The 20,458-nt window shown below is 49.2% G+C and overlaps 1 protein-coding gene across 9 annotated transcripts in view; it reads right to left on the reverse strand.

The window, feature by feature from the left end:
- The window catches only part of zdhhc14 (zDHHC palmitoyltransferase 14), a 488,467-nt gene that overhangs the window by 94,294 nt on the left and 373,715 nt on the right, over positions 1-20,458 (reverse strand). For all 9 annotated transcript variants that reach the window (XR_011947524.1, XM_072507579.1, XM_072507582.1 and 6 more), the window contains 2 exons: positions 8,587-8,734; positions 142-226 (listed from right to left, as the gene is read on the reverse strand). Coding sequence is in view for 8 of the 9 variants with exons in the window: in XM_072507579.1 (XP_072363680.1) it covers positions 142-226; positions 8,587-8,734 (233 nt within the window). In the remaining variant the exon portion in view is untranslated. The remainder of the gene's footprint in view (positions 1-141; positions 227-8,586; positions 8,735-20,458) is intronic.

Below are 20,458 nucleotides of genomic sequence, written 5' to 3' on the forward strand. Positions count from 1 at the left end.
CTGTACCAAGTGGACCACTCACTATCATATTTTCAGGTACAGAATATATGTTTCAATTATTTAAAATGTCTTCTCAGCAAACTTAACAACATTTCTATAATTTCCGATAATTATCGTTTCCCTATTACCAGTGTAACATACATGGATTGTAATCTTCTCAGTCGATTTTACTAGTTGCTTTGAAAGTAAATAGACTTCAGGCCCATGTTTGGAAAAGGTTGGAAACCTATATTAAAAAAAAAAAAAATGATGAGTATGCCGATACAAGACCTTCCAGTTAATTACAACCAACAGGGTACTTTTGCACATTTTCTTGTAAACAGTTTGCATCTATGACAATGAAGGAGCAATGGGGCTAAGCTATTCTACCTATTAGGAATATTTATAATAAGAAGTGCCAACCCCACAAAATTAAGCTATTTGAAGTAAAGCAGGGATCTTCCTGACCGACATTCCTTCTTCAGTCAAAAAAATCATTAAATTGTAGTTTTTGGTGATTTGATATGCAGGAATGAACTGCTATATTTTCCTGCCTAACAATTGTGACTAAATTTCAAAAACAATCTACTGGCTCTCGGGGCCATGAGAAAATGCTCTAGAAATGCAAATTCTACCTTTCAGTTCCTCTTCAATATTTAAAACTGATCTAATAAAAGCTTACTCGGTGGAGTCATTGAGACAGAGTTGAAACGACAATTGCTGAGGCACCCAAATTGCTGATTGTCTCCAACTATTGATTAATTCTGCTTGCGCAAAATAATCTAAAGGTTAATTTAAAATGTTATCTGAATAAACAAAGCATTATCAAGTGACAGACACAGAATAGGATGTGAAACTTCAATTCTCCAAACTGTTCTTTTATCAAAAGGCATTCTAAGAATGAAAATCTTTCTTTAAAATGCTTAAATTAGTAGAAATATTGACAAGGACATTCCAGGAAGCATAGTCACATGCACTGGCACTGTTTGTACAATGATGCACTGGTTATTTAAAAGTGCACAATCTACATTAAGAAAAAAAAGCCTTTGGCATGTTCTTGGTCTGCTTGAAAATATGGTACTCAACGGAATACCTGCACTTGCAATTATTATTATTTTTTTTTTTTTTTTAAATATGTTTATTCAGGTTTTTCCAACAAAATATTTAACAAACAACCCCCCACCCCCATAACAAAAAGAAAAAAGAACACAAACACAACAATCAAAAATAATACAAAGATAATACAAAACTTACACATTGGGTTTCCCCCGTATATAGTAACCCCCCATATGACATTCAAAAGTACCCTTGGGGAAGCCCCCCCCACCCAAATACCCCCCCCAAAAGAGACCCCCCCCCCTCCCTTGGGTTGCTGCTGCTGCTGACCTCCTCCTAACGCTCCGCGAGATAGTGTAGGAACGGTTGCCACCGCCTGAAGAACCCCTGCACAGACCCTCTCAAGGCAAACTTCATCCTCTCCAGCTTGATGAACCCTGCCATGTCATTTATCCAGGCTTCCACACTGGGGGAGCTTCGCGTTCTTCCATAATAGCAAGATCCTCCGCCGGGCTACCAAGGACGCAAAGGCCAGGCTACCTCTTTCGCCTCCTGCACTCCCGGCTTGTCTGTTACCCCAAATAGTGCCAACCCCCAACTCAGCTTGACCTGGGCTTTCACCACCTTGGACATAGTCCTCGCGAAACCCCTCCAAAACCCATCCAGTGCTGGGCACGACCAGAACATGTGGACGTGATTCGCCGGGCTTCCCAAGCACATCCCACACCCCTGTCATATGCGCTCTGTGAGTAACCTTAAGTTGTATTAGGCTGAGCCTGGCGCAAGAGGAAGAGGAATTAACCCTACTCAGGGCATCTGCCCACAGACCCTCATCAATCTCCTCCCCAAGCTCCTCCTCCCACTTGCCCTTTAACTCCTCTACCGAAGCCTCCTCCTCTTCTTTCATCTCCTGATAGATCGCCGAAACCTTGCCTTCTCTGACCCATACACCCAAAATCACCCTGTCCTGAATCCCGTGCCGGGAGCAACGGGAATTCCCTCACCTGCCGCCTCACAAACGCCCTCACTTGCATATACCTGAACGCATTTCCCGGGGGTAACCCAAACTTCTCCTCCAGCGCCCCTAGGCTCGCAAACGTCTCATCTATAAACAGGCCAGGCCCCCCATTCTTCTGATCCCTGCCCGATGCCAGCTCCGAAATCCCCCATCCATCTGTCCCGGGAAGAACTGATGGTTCTCCCGAATCGGGGACCAAACCAAGGCTCCCACCTCGCCCCTATGCCGTCTCCACTGTCCCCAGATCTTCAACGTTGCCGCCACCACCGGACTAGTGGTGTACCTTGTCGGCGAGAGCGGCAGCGGTGCCGTCACCAGCGCCCTCAGGCTCGTGCCCCTGCAGGACGCCATCTCCAACCTCTTCCACGCCGCCCCCTCTCCCTCTATTACCCACTTATGGATCATCGCCACATTAGCTGCCCAATAATAGCCGCACAGATTCGGCAGCGCCAGCCCTCCCCTTTCCCTGCTACGCTCCAGAAACACCCTCTTTACCCTTGGGGTTTATTTGCCCACACAAAACCCATGATGCTCTTCCCTACCCGTTTAAAAAAGGCCTTGGTAATCATAATGGGAAGGCACTGGAACACAGAGAAACCTTGGGAGGACCATCATTTTAACCGACTGTACCCTGCCCGCTAGCGAAAGTGGCAACACATCCCATCTTTTGAAATCCTCCTCCATCTGCTCCACCAACCGCGTCAAATTAAGCTTATGCAGGGCCCCCCAGCTCCCAGCCACCTGGATCCCCAAGTACCGAAAGTTCCTTTCCGCCCTCTCCAATGGTAGGTCGTCTATCCCCCTTCCCTGGTACCCTGGATGTACCACAAAGAGCTCACTTTTCCCTACGTTGAGCTTATAGCCCGAGAAGTCCTCAAACTCCCTTAGGATCCGCATGACCTCCACCATCCCCTCCACTGGATCTACCACATACAGCAACAGGTCGTCCGCATACAGCGACACCCGATGTTCCTCTCCCCCTCGGACCAACCCCCTCCATTTCCTGGACTCCCTTAGTGCCATGGCCAAAGGCTCAATTGCCAATTCAAACAACAAGGGGGACAGGGGACACCCCTGCCTCATCCCTCGGTACAAACGAAAGTACTCCGACCTCCGCCGATTCGTCGCCACACTCGCCACCGGGGCTCTATAAAGGAGGCTGACCCAGCTGATAAACCCCTCCCCGAACCCAAACCTCCGCAACACTTCCCAAAGATACTCCCACTCCACCCGGTCGAAGGTCTTCTCCGCGTCCATAGCTGCCACTACCTCCGCTTCTCCCTCCACCGATGGCATCATAATCACATTGAGGAGCCTCCGCACATTAGTGTTCAGCTGCCTGCGCTTTACAAATCCAGTCTGATCCTCGTGGATCACTCCCGGGACACAGTCCTCAATTCTCGTAGCTAGCACTTTTGCCAGCAACTTAGCATCCGCATTGAGGAGCGAGATCGGTCTATACGACCCACATTGCAGTGGGTCCTTGTCCCGCTTCAGGATCAGAGAGATCAGCGCCCCGGACATTGTCGGGGGCAAGGTCCCCCCCTCTCTTGCCTCATTGAAAGTCCTCACTAACAACGGGCCTAGTAGGTCCACATATTTCCTATAGAACTCGACCGGGAACCCATCTGGCCCCGGGGCCTTCCCCACCTGCATGTTCCCCAATCCTTTAACCAGCTCCTCCAACCCAATTGGCGCCCCTAAACCAGCCACCTCCCGCTCCTCCACCCTCGGGAACCTCAGTTCATCCAAAGATCGTTGCATCCCCTCTTCCCCCGCTGGGGGCTCAGATCCATACAGTTCCTCATAGAAGTCCTTGAATACCTCATTTACTCTCACCGCACTCCGCACCCTATTCCCCCCCGCTATCCTTAACTCCACCTATCTCCCTTGCTGCCATCCTCTTACGAAGCTGGTGTGCCAGCATCCGGCTTGCCTTCTCCCCATACTCATACATCGCCCCCTGTGCTTTCTTCCACTGTGCCTCTGCTTTCTCTGCGGTCAACAAGTCAAACTCCATCTGGAGGCTTCGCCGTTCCCTAAGTAGTCCCTCCTCGGGGGCCCCTGCATATCTCCTGTCCACCCTTAAGATCTCCCCCACCAACCTCCCACTCTCCCTGCCCTCTCGCTTCTCCCTGTGGGCCCTAATGGAGATCAACTCTCCCCTGACCATCGCCTTCAACGCCTCCCAGACTACCTCCACCTGCACCTCTCCGTTGTCATTGGCCTCCAAGTATCTCTCAATGCACCCGCGCACCCTCCCGCACACCTCCTCATCCGCCAATAATCCCACATCAAGACGCCACAGCGGGCGCTGATCCCTCTCCTCTCCTAACTCCAGCTCCACCCAGTGCGGGGCGTGGTCTGAGATGGCTATGGCCGAATACTCCGTTCCCTCCACTTCGGGATTAGCGCCCTACTCAAAACAAAGAAATCTATCCGGGAGTAGGCTCTATCTACATGGGAAAAGAATGAGAATTCCCTGGCCAGGGGCCTGGCAAACCTCCATGGATCCACTCCCCCCATCTGGTCCATAAAACCCCTAAGCACCTTGGCCGCAGCTGGCCTCTTCCCCGTCTTGGACCTAGAGCGATCCAATGCTGGATCCAGCACCGTGTTGAAATCCCCCCCCCATTATCAAGCTTCCTACCTCCAGGTCCGGAATCCGACCCAGCATGCGCTTCATAAATCCGGCATCATCCCAGTTCGGGGTGCATAAGTTTACCAGTACCACCCGCACCCCCTGCAACCTAATGCTCACCATCACATTGGGGCAGCATGGTAGCATTGTGGATAGCGCAATTGCTTCACAGCTCCAGGGTCCCAGGTTCGATTCCAGCTTGGGTCACTGTCTGTGCGGAGTCTGCACATCCTCCCCGTGTGTGCGTGGGTTTCCTCCGGGTGCTCCGGTTTCCTCCCACAGTCCAAAGATGTGCAGGTTAGGTGGATTGGCCATGATAAATTGCCCTTAGTGTCCAAAATTACCCTTAGTGTTGGGTGGGGTTACTGGGTTATGGGGATAGGGTGGAGGTGTTGACCTTGGGTGGGGTGCTCTTTCCAAGAGCCGGTGCAGACTCGATGGGCCGAATGGCCTCCTTCTGCACTGTAAATTCTATGATATGATCACGTATCGACCTCCATTATCCACTACAATATTCTGGGCTTCAAACGACACCCGCTTCCCCACCAGTATTGCAACCCCTCTGTTCTTCGCATCCAGCCCCAAATGGAATACCTGTCCTACCCATCCCTTTCTCAGCCTGACCTAGTCTGCCACCTTCAAATGTGTCTCCTGAAGCATGACCACGTCTGCCTTCAGTCCCTTTAAGTGCGTGAACACTCGGGCCCTCTTAACTGGCCCGTTCAGGCCCCTCACATTACAAGTTATCAGCCGGATGGGGGGACTTCTCACCCCCCCCCCTTGCTGACTAGCCATCTCCTTTTCTAGGCCAGTCACGTGCCCGCGCCTCCCACACCCTCCAGTCCCCCATAACCACTAGGGGAGACTCCTTACTTTGTCACCCCACACTGGGTTTGGTCCGAAAAAATTTCCGTTGGGGCTCTCAAAAAGAGCCCAAAAGTCCGTTAGAGCGGGAGCTGCCGAAACGTGCGGCTTAGCAGTGCATCGCTGCAACCGGAAGACCCCTCCAGTCCCCCAGACGGCAGACCCCCGCCCCGACCACCTCTCCTATTTCCAGTTCCCCTTTGGCCAATGCAGCAGCAACCCTATACCGCCCCTCTTCCCCCCCCCCCCCCCCCCCGGTAGATCCATATCTAGCTCTTTTGCTCCCCCATAACACTCCCGTAAGTCAGCTGACTCCTGCTGACCCCGGCCTCTCATCGACCCTCCCAGTGTGGGAATCCCCCCCCCCTTCCCCTACACCCTAGCAGTCAGTGTGTGCTCCTCTCCAGTACCGCCCCCCCTCCCCCCCCCCCCCCCCACCACCTCCGTTCTTCCCTAGCGCGGGGAAAAGCCCGCGCTTTCCTGAGGCGGCCCCGGCCCCGCCCCCCTCTGACGCAGCTCCTTTTGCGGCCTTATCTCAATTCCCCATCCCCGGACTCCCCTCCCTCCAACACTGACGCCCACACTCTCCCATCAAATCCCTTCACCCATCCCCATCCAGCACCCAGCCAAGGGAACATGCCCTACACGTAGTTAAAACCATATATACAGCAAACATCCCACCCACAGCAACAAACCCACAATTTGAGTCCAACTTTTCAGTCTGTATAAAGCTCCAAGCCTCCTCAGGCGTTTCGAAATAATGGTGCCGATCCTGGAACGTGACCCACAATCGCGCTGGCTGCAGCATACCGAACTCCACTCCCTTCCGATGGAGCACCGCCTTAGCCCGATTAAAGCCAGCTCTCTTCTTGGCCACCTCTGCACTCCAGTCCTGGTAGATTCGGATCTCCGTGGTCTCCCACCTGCTGCTCCGCTCTTTCTTGGCCCATCTCAGGACGCACTCTCTGTCCATAAAGCGGTGAAACCTCACCACTACAGCCCTTGGCAGCTCGTTGGCCTTGGGTCTCCTTGCCAAGACCCGATGAGCCCCATCTAGCTCTAGGGGGCTCGGGAAGGCTCCCGCGCCCATCAGCGAATTGAGCATCGTGCTCACATATGCCCCGGCATCGGGCCCCTCCACTCCTTCAGGGAGACCCAGAATCCGAAGATTCTTGCTCCTCGACCTATTCTCCTGGTCCTCAAATCTTTCCGCCCACCTCTTGTGCAGCGCCTCGTGTGCCTCCACCCTCACCGCCAGGCCCAAGATCTCATCCTCGTTCTCCGAGGCTTTTTGCCGCACCTCTCAGATCACCGACCCTTGGGCCTTCTGGGTCTCCACTAGCTTCTCAATCGCCGCCTTCATTGGCGCTAGCATTTCGGTTTTCAGCTCCTCAAAACAGCGTTTAAGAAACCCCTGCTGCTCCTGCGACCATGCTGCTTGGTCTCCACCCGCCGCCATATTGCTTTTTCTCCCTCTCACTTTTCGCTGCTCCAAGATCCCTTTTTTTACCGCTCCACTCCTAGTCCAATCAATATACTGTTGGGGGGACCTTGCTGTTACCTTCCCACACTGGAAGCCGTCGAACAAGTGCCGTTGGGGGCCCTCTAGAGAGCCCAAAAGTCCGTTCTCGGCGGGAGCTGCCGAACGTGCGGCCGCAACCGAAAGTCCCACTTGCAATTATTTAAGATGTAAATTTTCACTTTCTACAATTAGAGGCTGAAAAGCAGTTTATAATGTTAGAACACCATCAAAGACAGAGTTTTATAATACTAAGAGGCCCTTTGACCCATTTTGTCTGCGCCGGCCATCAAGCACCTATCTATTCTAGTCCCATATTCCAGCACTTATATGTCAAAGAAAATCTTATCTGATGGATGCTTTCCAGAGAACAATAATTGCAAAAAATCTACTTTGGTAAGAATCAAAATTTGCCAATGAAAATTAAGTAAATCGAGTGTAGAGTAATGTTGCAGGTTACTCCTAATTAACAAATTACGCTCTTCAGTCAACAGTCATATAGAATTGCACCAGAAAGTGCATTTGCCAGATATGCTTGTGCATCATATAACAGAATCAAGAGAATTACAATCGTAAAAGGCGGATCGAATTTTGGCCTTCGTCTTGTGAGGGAGAGATTACAACAGGGGGAAATTCCTTCACTTGTCTAGAGCTTTACTTCTTCAGTGCTGCATTCAGTTTTGTGCCTCACAGCTCAGGATGGAGATATGGTCGTCGGAAGGGTGTGTAGCATAGATTCAACAAAACGATACTGGCTATTAGAAAGTCAAGTTGCATAAACCTGACACAAATGAAGATGCATAATATTATTTAAGGATACAATATGGCAGATAAAGACACATGTAATATTGGGGGGGGGGGGGAGCCTTATACTAACAGCTAGGTTACTCAACAGTGAAATCTTTCTTAAGCAAAGGCTGGAACTCTCTTCTACAAAAAGCTCGGTCAATTGAAAACTCCAAATCCAAGTTTGGTGGATTTGCGTTAGGCATGAGTGTTTAGGGATATGGGATCAAGGCAGGTAAAAGGAGTTGTTACAGATTTCCCAAAGCTAACTGAAAGGTGAAATAGAAAAAAAGGGCTGAATGTCACACTCCTATTCCTATGTCCCTCTGCTTTGTTGTAAATTCAGAATACTGTGCCATCACAAAATGCAGTATTTTTATGAAGTTTTTCTTACAATATACAAGGTTTTATGAGATATACCTTTTGAACAAAGAAAAGTAACATTGCCTCTGTTTCCCCAATTAAATAGCAAGTTTCAAAGCCGCATCTGAAATTTCATTGCTAGGTTTATGGTTTAAAAGAAAAGGGAATTTTACTCTCTTAATTATTGGCGAACATATTATACCAACATATAAGATAGCATTCTACACACAGGGCTGAAAGCTTTTAATATTACGCATTTATTTCGCCACAAATTACTTGAACAACTATTCATTTTAATCAAGGAGATATATTTTTCCCCGACTTTGCAAGAAGAACATTAAGCATACATCTGCTATTCACCTATTGAGTGACATTTTCACAGAACTGTTACGTGGAGCACCACGAGCCAAACCAGCCTCTGCTGAATCAGACTCTGCACGAGGAATAATATTTGGAGACGGTCTGGACTCATCCCAATCATCGTCCCATTCATCATCGTCTGCAGCACCTACACAATAGCAAATCTAATATTAATACAAAGAAACAGGAGTTATACAAAGGTTCACTACAAATGGAGTTTTACATGAGCACCAATTTTAAGAATATAGGAATTGTGTACAACCTTGCGTAGGAGTGTTAAAACACATCATTAGAGCAAGCAGGCTGTCAGAAACATTATTAAGGTTTTCTTGTAATGTTCATAGGTCATTGAGCAAGAACCCCAAAGGATTGAAATTAAACAAATGCAACTTCAAATATTGCTATGACACCCAGGCGAGTGTGCAGTTAATTCCAGCCCCCCAGGCTCCAGAATCCCAACACAAGTGAATGAACCAATAAATCCGTATAAGAATTCCCGAATCTTTGGCCTTTGGCTGTCCAATAATTACAGTCACTAGGTTTGTAAGTTGAAACACAAATACTGTTTATTTATAACCAAAATAAAGATGGAACATGCAGTAATTACAATGGAATAGTGTCAAACAGGCCGACTACCCTCTCCTTTAACTGTGCCACCCTCTAACCTAACCTACCCTACCCCAACCCCCCCCCCCCCCCCCCCCCCCACACACACACACACAAGACAGACAAACACAGAGGGGTGGAACGGGGCACAAATAATTAGAATTAACATGAAAAGAATAAAAGTCCTTGCTTTTGATGAGGAGTTATTTGCAGCAGGCTTTGATTGATCAAAGGCACTGGTCTACTGTCTTTTTAGCTCATTCATTGGCCACCAGCCAAGTCATCAAATCGAGTCAGCACTGATGTCAACCAATCTGCAATCACCAGCCTAAAACAACACAGCCTTCTGGATCCTGCTGTTGAAATTAAAGGCACGAGCCACTTTCCTTCAAGTCACAGGTCCACTAATCTTCCATGGATCAAAATTATAATAGCAAAAAAGAAAGAAAGGTGAAATAAGGGAATAAACAGGAAACAAATAGAGGGGAGGAACCTGGACAATATTACAAATGAAACGAAACATGAAACCAGAAAATGCAACTTCATATTTTCCAAAGTTTGATTAATTTACGATTGAATCCAAGTCTGGAGAAAATGCCAAAAAATAAAAATTCAATGCAATAATGAGAGATAAAGCAAATTACTGTGGATACTGGAATCTCAAACCAAAAGAGAAAATGCTTGAAAATCTCAGCAGGTCTGGCAGCATCAGTGAGGATGGAAAAGAGCTAATGTTTCGAGTCCAGATGACCCTTGTCAAAGGGTCAGCTGGACTCCAAACATTTGTTCTTTTCTCTCCTTCCAAATGCTGCCAAACATGCTGAGATTATCCTACAATAATATGAAGAGTTCTGTTCAAACTTTAGAATGGTTGGAAGAACACAAAGCCTGTAGCGGAGAGATTTTAGACGAAAAACATGGAACTCGCTGCCTACGAGGATGGTGAAACTGAAGATGGTAAATGACTTCAAAAGGTAATTGGATTGGCAGTTGAGCAAAATAAACTTGCAGAGCTACGGGGATAGATTAGTAGAATGGGAATGACTGGGCTGGTCTGTAGAGGGCTGGCATATATTTGATGGGTCAAATGGCCTTCCTCTGTACCATAATGACTAATGATTTAACCAATAAATCAAATCAACTGAACTTTGCAGATGGCCTAAACCTCTAGGATGAAACTCAAGAATCTTTCACTCTATTGACACTACTCAAATCAAATTGGCCAAGCTATTTAGCTTCTGGGAGTTAAATCAGATAATCCCAAACAGGGCCACAGGGATCAGAATGCGTGATTAAATCAGTGCCCATTGATTGAAATGTAAGCTGTGCTGCTGGCACGTTACCACTATTACATGCAACCAACACTCACTGCACTACTGAGTTATTGCATGCATCAGCAGAGGATACAATATTGCAAAAGCCGAGCGATACTTAAAGCTTTCCTGCATCGGTTGGAGATGCATTGTAACTACTCGAGATACTTAGGTCATTGGGCATAATGTGCTGTGCAACAATCAACAATGGTTACCAGGGTGGGGAGGGGTCACATGATGGGAGTGCAGGAGCAGCTGGATTTTGGCTCTGCTCATCTCTTACTCAGTCTTTTCATCCTAGTGCACATTTCGTATTTGTCTTTTCCTGGGTTGTACGGCTTGTGCTTTGTCCTGAGAAGTGTTTGGTCAGTGTTTTTGCAAAAGCAGAGAAAAATGCTACAGTCCTCGTTTGTCCGTGGTGGCTAGAGGCTCTGTTTTCAGTAGTGAAGTTGCTATTGAGCAGGTTCTCGCTTCAGCGGCTGCTGGCCTGAAATGTTGCCCTGGCTGAAAATGTCACCTCTGCGGCGCAGATCGTCAGGGATCACTTCCAAGAGTTGCAGGGGTACTTTGATGGAGGGGATGGAGGCATGCCAAGCACTTGAAAGAGCATTTTCTCCAGCAGAAGCCTGCATCCGTGTTAAGATCCTGCTACATAGCTTGCTATCCTGCTGGTTGGATTCGAGAGGAGAGGGGACCGAACGGGCAATACCACCGGACCTGGTCTCTGGCAAGAGTTTCCTGAGTGACTTCGGAAATTGGCTGCCATGGTTCAGTAATCTTGATTTGGAGGCTGGGCGTATCAGGTTCGATGGAGCACAATGTGTCCAGTCTTCAAGGCCGGGGGTCGGTTTGGCCTCCACCCCCCCCCCCCCCCCCCCCCGCCGCCCCCCCGCCGCCCCCCCACCCCCACACTCCTCCCCAGCCGAGGCCAAAGCTATAGACCGTCTGGGTGTTGGTGAGGCAGCATGGGAAAAGTAATGGTGTCTCTTGCATTTGTCTTCGGAATCCTTGAGAGCTCCTGAAGAATACTTGTTGATCCTGTTTTACCCTCGGCTTTTGTTTTCTTCGTGCGTCGCCTTTTCGATTTGAATTTAAGAATCTATGCTTTTATCCTTCATCGGCCCGAACAGATTTCTTGATATCCTGGGGAGGACCGAGTTCCGCCTGACTCTTCCTTCAGGTCACATTTGTCTTTTCCCTTAATCTGCGTCTCTCACTGCAGCTGTTTTTGGTATTGGAGCTAATAGAGTGTCTCGTCTGTTATCAGCGCAGACTGAAATGGAATTGGTATCCGGGGAAGAGGGTGGCCTGGGGTATTCTTTTTATGGTGGTGTTTTTTGCAAGTTAGTTTGGGTTTCCCCACCCTGGGCGATTTATTTTCTTTCCTCAGACCTAGACAAGCATTGTGCTGGTCCTGGTTCTGGTCTGGCCCAGTGGAGGGGGCTCTTGGGTGTCAGGGGAAGGGGGGTCAGCCCTTTCTCCCCAGATGCTCAATTGAGGAGTACCTTGATGGTGCTTCTTCGCCCACCTACGGTCTAACTGGGGTTAGAGCATTTCCCCTTTCCCTACTTGCGGTGAGTGGGAGTGGTGCATTCCCTGGATGGAGTTGTGCAGGTGTAGGCTCGGAGAGGTGTAGGTTTTGGGGACACAAGGTGGGAGGTCCTGGGGACATAACGTCCCAAGTATTTCTTTGAACGGTGCTGGGTTAGGGCAAGCCCGGTGTCATGGTTAGTATCCTGTTGTCCCTGAGGATTGGGGGGGTGCACGCCTTTGAGAACTCGTTGGGAAGAAGGGGGGAGTTAACTGGAGAAGCTGGGTTTAGCCCCCAGGTGCATAGAGATTTGGTGATGGGCTGAGTGCTGTACTTAGTAGATATCCTATTTCTTCCCTGGGGTAGGTGTGATGTCCCCTTGTTGATGGGTGGCTGGCTCTCCTCCTCGTTGGTGTGTATTGGGCGGCTGCCCTAGCGGTTGGCGGTCTGGGTTGCATACCAGTTCTCCATGTCATTAGTTATGATGTTCGTGCCTTTTCTTCCTTCTTTTTCTCTTCTGGGAGGCCCCGAAGGTTGGGTCCTCCACCGGCTCTCTGATCTTGCCTTTGCCTTTCCCTTAACTACTCAGAAGTGAAGTTTAGTCCTTGTGTATGTTAAGGCTGGTTGGTAGCGGTGTTCTGGCTGTTTCAGAGTGGGTCTACTGTGACGATTGGAAGATATTAGGAAAGTTGGATTATAAATGTAGTGGTCAACTTAAGGGTTAAAAACCTGGGGTTAGAATGGGTTTGTTTGAAAATAATTCTGTTCTGCAGGTGAAATTGATGAATGAATGTGATTTTCAGTCTGGGTTAATGTATACCAGTTTGCCTGGAGAAATCCCCGTAGAGTTAATTTGCTTTGCAGCCTGCAGAGATCATTTGTTTTTTTAGCTTAGGGAGATGAAGTCATAGCTGGGTGGAGCCAAGGAAGGTAGAGAGACATTTTGCAAAGCTGAGGAGAGAGGCAGTTTTGGAGAAAGCTGTTAGAGAGACAGAGTTTTGTAGAAAAGGTTTTGGAAGTGAAGTCTAATCTAGCAACCCATGTGTTTTTAGACCACACGTAAAGACAGTTTTCTTTCCCAGTAGGAGAGTTTGAAACCAAGAGTAATAATATTTTAAAAGCAGAGCAGTCTTCTCTGAAGATCAGGAAGAGGCTGAAGCAAGACTGCTGAAGCAGCTAATTGAAGATGTTCAGCCAGAGTCTGAAGGGGTTCTAACCAGAGCCAGAATATGCCCTGCTGATTTAGAAGCTGGATTGAGAGCTATATGTTTCAAAGTTTTATCTTGTTGAATTTACTGGATTGTTATTGGTTATGTCCTGTGCTGGATGTGGGTTAGATTTCATTGTGGGTACCAACGTAATGTTCCCTTAGAGATGGAGTTCACGTCAATTTTCTTCTTTTTTTAGTGCTGGGTACAATGTTTCCACTCTTGGCTTCTGCGTGGGTACAGTTGGGTTTGATATCCGAAAGAGGTGGCTATGTTGGGTTACTGACGTCGGTGATGTTGCTGGGGTTGAGGGATATGTGATGGTGTGCACCGGATCTGGCTGTGAGAAACTCAGCGCGGGAGGGTTTGCACTATCCTGTCATGTCTTTAAGACTTTATCATAGTCTTCCTTCGGTCCATGGTGGGGTCATGAGAGTAGTCTGGCTTGTCCAATGAGCCAGTTGTGATGTTGCTTTCCTGTTCCATTCTGTGCCCATGTATGTTAAGCCATTTCTTCGCTGTTCCTCACGTATGGTACTATTTTGTAACTTTGCTTTGTTGCATCAATTTCTAAAATGTTAAATCCTAATAAATATACTTATAAAAACAATGGTTACCCATGTGAGACACCAGGATCCAGGTTTCCAGATGTAACACTGAAGACCTTGATTGAAGAGGTGGAAAGGGACTTCCGGTGGCGTATGCAAGCAGGGCGGCTGCATCAAGAAGGGCTCCTGCCGGTGGCCATGATTTGCAGCGGTTTCGGGGATTTCCCCAAGTCATCGATCACCCCCCCGACTATCGTCGGCCTTTGGGGCCATCACGGGCAGCTAGCGGGGCCGGTTTAAAACCGGCGAAGAACCCCGCGCGGGTGTCGGAGGGCGGGGGCTGAGGCACTGGGCCCAGCGGGGCACGGAGTTCGGATCAGCAGGGGCGGAGCTAAAAGGAGGTCAAGGCGGCAGGCCTGGGGCCAGGGTGCGATGTAGGTTGGATGTCCCACATCGGATGGCTCCCACCTAGGATGAAGTAAGAAGGCTGAAGTCTGGTCCCAGGGGAGCTCTGGGGAATGTAAAGGAGAAGAGAAAGAAGGTTTACAGAAGTTTGGTGAAAGTTTTTTTTCCCCTTTTTTTTTGTGCGAAGGAAGAAAAATTGTTCATTTTTTTTCAAAAAAAAATAATTCAGATTGATGAAGGATAGGAGGGTGGATAAGAGAAAAAAGGAAAAACAATAAGCCGCTAAAGGATGTGAAGAGCAGCTTCGAAGAAAGGAGGAAAGGCGGGTTCGCCGCTGAATGAGAGGACGAGCAAAAGTGCTGACAAGATGGCGGAAGCCGAACCGCATGGTGGGGCCGCACTACTTACGGTGGAGAAGATGACCAAGGTGATGGCGGTGGCACTAGAAAAACAGTTCGCGAGGCACATGGAGGCCTTGAGGAAGGAGATGGCGGTCACATTGAAGTCATTGGTGGAGGAGGCACTCGCCCCGGTGAGGGTGGCTGTGGCAAAGACATCGGCCGAGATGAGAGAGCAGGGCGAGAAGATGAAGGAAGTGGAGGAGGCCGTGTCACGGCACAGCGACCAGTTCACCTCGATGGGGGACGAGCTGCAGAGGGTGGTGGAGGTTAACAGAGGACTCCGAGCAAAGCTCGAGGACTTGGAGGTGTGGCCCAAAGTGAACGAGCCGCCAAGAGCAGTAATTATCTGCTTCCATAAGTTCTGCATGAAGGAGAAGGTATTAAACTGGGCGAAGCAGAAGCGCGAGGTACAGTGGGATGGTACTGCGGTTCAGATCTACCAGGACTTGACGGCGGAGCTGGCAAAAAGACAAGCGGCGTTCGGGCAAGTGAAGGCGGCATTGTGCAAAAAGGGGGTGCGATTTGGTATGGTGTACCCGGCGAAGCTGAGGGTAACGTATAACGCCAAAGACTTTTATTTTGAGACAGCGGAGGCGGCTGAGGCGTTCGTGAGGGCAGAAGGCTTGGGACAGACGTGAGGAAGAGAGACTGTGGACTGTGTTTGGGCAGCTGGAAAATGTAGAAATGCTCCAACTTTCTTTTTACTGATTTGTATTGTAATTTACTTCTCTTTGCATTGTTACAGAGTTCAAGTTCATGGTTGGGTTGATTGGCGTTCTGTGTTGCGACGGTTAAATCTTATGTTAGTGAATTGTATGGGTTGGATTGTTGGTTTTGATTTTTCTTTCTCTGGAACTGGATGGAAGGGGACAATATATCTTGGCGGGGGGTGCCACCCACCGTAGCTAACTAAAGTCAGCTAGTGAACGGAGGTGAGGTGAGAGGAAGGCTGCGGACGTTGGAGCCTGGATAGCAGGCTTCAATGGGCCTAAGAGGCGAGCAAGAGGGGGAGAAGGGATTGACGCTGGGAGATGTTTTCTCAAGGGGAAATGTAGGGGGGGGTTCTTGGGGGGGGGGGGGGGGGCTGATGTTAACAATGGACAGGGGTGGGTCAGGCTTATGGGGCAGGACTCGGTGGTATGGTGATGGTGGATAAGAAAGGTGAGAGACCCCCCAGTTAGGATAGTCACGTGGAACGTGAGAGGGCTAGGAGGTCCGGTCAAGAGGTCAAGGGTGCTTGCGCATCTTAAAAGTTTGAAAGCCGATGTGGCAATGCTGCAGGAGACTCACTTGAGGGTGAAGGACCAGATGAGACTTAAAAAAGGGCTGGGTTAGTCAAGTGTTTCACTCTGAATTTGACGGAAGGGCTCGAGGGGTAGCGGTGCTGGTCAGCAAAAAGGTACGCTTCCAGATGGAGAAGGTGGTGGCAGATCAGGGGGGTAGATATGTGATTGTGACAGGGGTGCTGGAGGGGAGATTAGTGGCGCTGTTAAGTGTATACGGTCCCAATCGGGACGATGTGGGATTCGCAACAAAGGTGTTTGGGGCCAGCCCCGACTTGGACACACACAAACTGATTTGGGGGGGGGGGGGGGGGGGGGGGGAGACTGGAACTTGGTGCAGGAGCCAAGGTTGGACAGATCACGGCCGCGCTCGCTGGTTCCATCAGGGGGGGGGCGAAGGCACTGGCTGGGCTAATGGTGGAAATGGGAGGGGTGGACCCTTGGAGGTTCCTGCACCCAAAGGAACGGGGTACTCGTTTTTCTCAGCAGTCCATAAGGTATACTCGCGGATCAACTTTTCTGTGGTGGGAAAGGCTTTGCTGGCTGGGGTTAAGGGGTCGGAATACTCGGCAATTGCAGTGTCAGATCATGCTCCGCATTGGGTGGATATGGTACTGGAGAAGGGGGTAGCGCAGAGGCCGGGGTGGAAACTGGATGTGGGGCTTTTGGGGAACCAAGTGTTCTGTGAGAAAATTGAAAAGGTAATTAAGGAATATGTAGGTTTCAACTTTACAGGTGAGGTGTCGAAGGCAGTTGTCTGGAAGGCTCTAAAGGCGGTGGTGAGAGGTGAGGTAATTTTGTTTAAGGCAAGGATGGACAAAGAGGAGAGGTTGGAGCGGCAGAGGGTAATAGATGAGATGTTGGAGGTAGATAGGAGTTATGCAGAAGATGGGGACCCAGCGAAGCTGGAAAAAAAGGAACTACAGGCGAGCTTCGACCCACTGTCTACTAGGAAGGCGGTGCATCAACTGAGACGAGCAAGGGGTGCAGTTTATGAACATGGAGATAGGGCATATGTTAGCAGGTCAGCTCCGGAGGGAAGCAGCAGCAAGGTAAATTCTTCAGGTGAGGGATAGGGCAGGGAAGTTGGTGGTGGCTCCGGAGCTGATTAACAAGGTTTTTGAGGAATTTTATGAGAGCTTCTTCGGGAGGCAATGGAGTAGTGATATTGTCACTGGACTAGTAATCCAGAAACCCAGGGTAATATTCTGGGGACCAGAGTTCGAATACCACCGTGGCAAATGGTGAAATATGAATTCAATAAAAAGAAATCTGGACCTAAAGGTCTAATGATGACCATGAAACCATTGTTGATTGTTGGAAAAACCCATCTGGTTCACTAATTTCCTTTGGGGAAGGAAATCTGTCATCCTTGCTTGGTCTGGCCTACATGTGACACCAGATCCACAGCAATATGATTGACTCTTAACTGCCCTCTGAAGTGGCCTAGAGGCCACTCCGTTCAAGGGAAATCAAGGGTGGACAATAAATGCTGGCCCAGCCAGCGAAACCCACATCCCATGAAAGAATAGAAAAAGTTCCTTTAAAAAGATTATTTTTAATATTTCCATCATGAAATGTTTGTACGTCAGGCATTCAACTCCCTTCCTCTTTTCTACCTCTTCCCAACTGTACTCACCCGAAGCCCATCTTTCTCTGTAATAATTCTGTTCAAACTGGCGCAGAACTTGTACCAATCCTGTTTGTGGAATTCTTGAAAATCTTTTCCTCCTTGGCTTACCGTGGGTAATGCCAAGATTTGTCATAAAGGAAAGGTTACCTTTTCACTGCATGGTGTAGTAGGCTGTTTGATGCATAAATGGCCAATTTTGCCATCCCATACATTTACACAAGTGCTGCTGGATGTCACTAATGGGCAGAATTTTCTGTTTCGGCCAGCTGCAGGAAGCTTGGTGGGTGGAGTATTTAATTTGCTGTGAGGCCAAAAATCAGTTTTGCAGTTCTGTCCTTGGGACTTTAAAGGCGTTGAGGGTTGAACTTCCCGACAAACAATATCGGGAAGCTCTTTTGAATACATTAACAAAACTTGCATGCTCATTAAAAGGCCAACTCGCAGCAGGTCAGCTCCGAAGGGAGGCAGCGGCAAGGGAAATACTTCAGGTGAAGGATAGGGCAGGGAAGTTGGTGGTGGCCCCAGTGCTGATTAACAAGGTTTTTGAGGAGTTTTATGAGAGGTTGTACAAGTCGGAGCCACTCGGGGGAGACTGTGAGATGCAGGAATTTCTAGATGGGTTGGAGTACCCGAGGCTAGGGGAGGGGGACAGGGCTACATTAGAAGGAGCAATAGTGGAGCAGGAGGTAAAGGATGCAGTTGGGAGGATGCAGTCGGGGAAGGTGGCAGGGCCGGATGGGTTTCTGGTGGAATATTATAAAAAATTTAAGGATAGGTTGGCACCCCTGATGGTGGGGATGTTTGAGGAGGCGATAGGGAAGGGGATGTTGCCGCAAACCTTGGGGCAGGCATCGATTTCCCTGTTACTAAAAAAAGATAAGGATCCGACGGAGTGTGGGTCGTATAGGCCCATATCACTTCTGAATGTGGACGTAAAAGTGTTGCCGAAGGTACTGGCCGGTAGGCTGGAGGAGTGCCTCCCGAAGGTGATAGGGGAGGATCCGACGGAGTGTGGATCGTATAGGCCCATATCACTTTTGAATGTGGACGCAAAAGTATTGGCGAAGGTACTGGCCAGTAGGCTGGAGGAGTGCCTCCCGAAGGTGATAAGTGAAGATCAGACAGGGTTCGTGAGAGGGAGGCAGGTTTTTTCGAAGATTAGGAGGGTTTTGAACGTCGTTTTGGAACCGGCGGAAGGGAAGGAAACAGAGGTGGTTGTGACGTTGGATGCCGAGAAGGGGGTACTTGATGGCAGTTCTGGAGCGGTTTGGGATTGGACCAAGATTTGTGAACTGGGTAAAGCTACTATATAAGGAGCCGAAGGCGAGTGTCCGCACAAACAACATCAGCTCGAGATACTTTTCTCTCCACCGTGGGACGAGGCAGGGATGTCCTATGTCCCCCCTGCTGTTTGCACTTGCGATTGAGCTGTTGGTCATCGCATTAAGACGTTCGGGTGCATGGAAAGGAATAGTGCAGGGGGGGATAGAGCATAGGGTGTCCTTATATGCCAATGACTTGCTGTTATATGTGTCGGAACCGAGTGTGTCGATAGAGGGAATATTGGAGCTACTGCGAGTATTTGGGTCTTTCTCGGGGTGCAAGCTGAACCTGGACAAGAGTGAGTATTTTGTGGTGTCTTGGCCGGGGGTGTGGCAGGGGTGGGGGGTTGGGGGCTGCCATTCCGTAGGGCAGGGACTCACTTTAGGTATCTGAGGGTGCAGGTTGCCCGTTTGTGGGGGCAGGCTTCGCATGTACAGCATCACTAGTTTGGTGGGGAGAGTCAAAGCCGATCTGGCAAGGTGGGATGGTCTCCCTCTGTCACTGGTGGGTCTGCCTCTAGGGGGACAACATTTAATTTAGGTATTCTTCTGCTTGTTTTATACTTGTAGAAGCTCTTACAATAGACGGGAGGTCGGAGAATCGCCGGGGGGCGCCGTGAATCCCGCCCCCGCCGGCACCCGAATTCTCCGGCATCGAAAATTCGGCGGGGACGGGAATCGCGCGATGGCCGATGCGTAAGTGACCCCCCCCCTCCTGCACATGCGCGGGGATGAGGTCAGCAGCCGCTGATGCTCCTGCGCATGCGCGGACTTCCGCCGGCCGGCGGAGTCCATTCGGCCCCAGCTGGCGTGGCGCCAAAGGCCTTTCCCGCTGGCCGGTGGCCACCAACCACTCCGGCGCGGGCCTAGCCCCTCAAGGTGAGGGCTTGGCCCCTTAAGGTGCGGATTTTCCGCACCTTTGGGGCGGCCCGACGCCAGAGTGTTTCCCGCCACTCCATCCCGCCGGGACCCCCTGCCTCATCGGGTAGGGGAGAATCCCGGCCAATGTGTTTTTATATTCCAGGCTAGTTATAGGAGAATTCATTGCACCATAAGAATATTTTGATTAAAATCAGGAAAAGTTGTTAAAACCTGCAAACGTAGATTGCAAGAAACGGAATATTAAGTGAAAATTAACAAAAGCACGTATGATTAAAGCAGAAATCCAAAGGAATATTTCACCAACACTTTGGTGGTAACTGAGAAGACGAATGCAGCTGAGGAAACTAAGTGCAAACTGAGAGTTTGATGAGTGGGGGAGTTTGGTGAAGGAGAGGTGGGGAGGTGGTGTTTGTTTTCTCTTGTCATTCTATCTTTCTCACGCTGTAAGAATTGGTTCTTACTCTACTACTGGGAAAGGAGTTTGGTGAGTATATGTTGAGTATCCAGTCCTAAGCTTTAAAATAGTACGCAAATTGGCTGTAACGTCAATAAAATATATTTTAATAAGCAACCTAAATACGTGCATAATATAATAAAGATCAAAGAAAAGTACAGCACAGGAACAGGCCCTTCGGCCCTCCAAGCCTGCGCCAACCATGCTGCTGGTCTAAACTAAAATCTTCTGCACTTCCTGGGTCCGTATCCCTCTATTCCCATCCTATTCATGTATTTGTCAAGAT

This window comes from Scyliorhinus torazame, chromosome 1, assembly GCF_047496885.1.
Source record: "Scyliorhinus torazame isolate Kashiwa2021f chromosome 1, sScyTor2.1, whole genome shotgun sequence".
Classification (NCBI taxonomy): domain Eukaryota; kingdom Metazoa; phylum Chordata; class Chondrichthyes; order Carcharhiniformes; family Scyliorhinidae; genus Scyliorhinus; species Scyliorhinus torazame.